A 1,550-nucleotide genomic window follows, 5' to 3' on the forward strand; every position below is an offset into this window, starting at 1 on the left:
CAATTATCTTTGTTATTACACCTAATAATCCTTTGTCCTTCATATACCATCTTTGTTCTTTTGTTTCTCATCTTTTTGGATTTATCTTATTTTATCAAGTAACAAACCACATAATACTTTGGTAAATTCAATGTACAAATATCTGAAAATGGAAGAACATAATATGTTGTTGTAAAAAGGAATAGTTGAAAGTTCTATTCAGTACCATCTAAAACTTTGAGGATTTAATTAAAATTATCTGAAACAAGTAAAGTTCTAGACTCTATGAGTTGTTATTTCTTCAACCTATCAATAACTCTTATCTTTTTTACTTCAAATAATAATCATTACAAATAAACCAGATAACAAAGTAAGACTGAATTAGATGTCATCAACTGTAATTGCCGATACAGGACAAACTGAAACACACGAAAGTGCCTTACAACAACTATCAACATTTGTTGCATTTGACTTACCATCTATCATCTCATAGACTTGAACAGGACAATTTTGAACACAAGCCTCACACCCAATACAATCATCTTGATTGATTGTAATTTTAACAGTTTTACTTGTAAATACTTTTGACATGATAAAGATTAGTTTAATTGTGCTTAAATATTAGATGGAATGAAGTGATGTTGAATAATAATCACTTTTTGACTAAGGAGAGTTTGTTTGACTTTCTGTCTGAAAATGTTATTTAGTACAAAAAAAGAAAATATAATCTTAAAATAGAAAGAACTCAAAAACTCAAAAACATAAAAAAAGAAACTCTAGAAAAATATTAAAGTAACGAAAAAAACATGAAACAAAGAAATAATAGACAACTCAGAACTAAAAAAAGTTGAAAGAAAATCAATGAGTGAAAAACCCACATCAATTAAATTAGTCGTTGTTGGGGATGGTGCTGTTGGAAAAACTTGCCTCCTCATTTCATATTCAATTAGAAAGTTCCCTGAAGATTATATTCCTACAGTATTCGATAATTATGTTGTGTCATTAACCGCAGGCACAAGACAAATTCAATTGGCGTTGTGGGATACTGCTGGACAAGAAGAGTATGATCAATTGAGACCATTGAGTTATTCATCTGCTTCAATATTTTTAATATGTTTCTCTGTCACAAGTTCTGTATCATATGATAATGTAATGTCAAAATGGCACCCTGAAGTTATTCACTTTGCACCAAAAGTTCCTATTATATTAGTTGGAACAAAACTTGATACTAGAAATGATCCTGCTATTGTTAAAAGACTAACAGAACAAGGTATGACTGTTATTAATACTGCAAAAGGAGAAGAACTTAAAAATCGTATAAAAGCTGTCAAATATATTGAATGTTCTGCAAAAACAAGCGAAAATTTAAAGACAGTTTTCGATGAAGCAGTTAAAACTGTGTTAATGAATAAACCACAGCAAAGATCAAAGTGTGCTCTTTTATAATTCACTTTTAAATTAAAAAGTAACATTATTAATTCTCTTTTGATAATTTTATTCTATCATTATGTAATTATTTATTTAAAATCAATTCTCTTGCGTTTTGTTTTTTAAAAATATAAAAACTAAAA

At 28.1% G+C, this 1,550-nt stretch overlaps 2 protein-coding genes across 2 annotated transcripts; one reads left to right on the plus strand and one right to left on the minus strand.

The window, feature by feature from the left end:
* Window positions 1–360: 360 nt before the first annotated feature.
* ENU1_129940 (4Fe-4S binding domain containing protein) lies at window positions 361–570 on the minus strand (the record flags this gene model as incomplete). Its single annotated transcript, XM_008860044.1, has 1 exon — window positions 361–570. One exon carries the CDS (start codon window positions 568–570, stop codon window positions 361–363), a length of 210 nt encoding a protein of 69 aa, XP_008858266.1.
* Window positions 571–840: 270 nt separating this feature from the next.
* Window positions 841–1,425, plus strand: ENU1_129950 (Rho family GTPase; the record flags this gene model as incomplete). The annotated part of the gene is made up of 1 exon (XM_008860045.1): window positions 841–1,425. The coding sequence occupies one exon, from the start codon at window positions 841–843 to the stop codon at window positions 1,423–1,425; it is 585 nt and encodes a 194-aa protein (XP_008858267.1).
* Window positions 1,426–1,550: the final 125 nt, after the last annotated feature.

The sequence above is a fragment of the Entamoeba nuttalli genome (assembly GCF_000257125.1).
Source record: "Entamoeba nuttalli P19 unplaced genomic scaffold asmbl_5427, whole genome shotgun sequence".
NCBI classification, from domain to species: Eukaryota; Evosea; order Mastigamoebida; family Endamoebidae; genus Entamoeba; species Entamoeba nuttalli.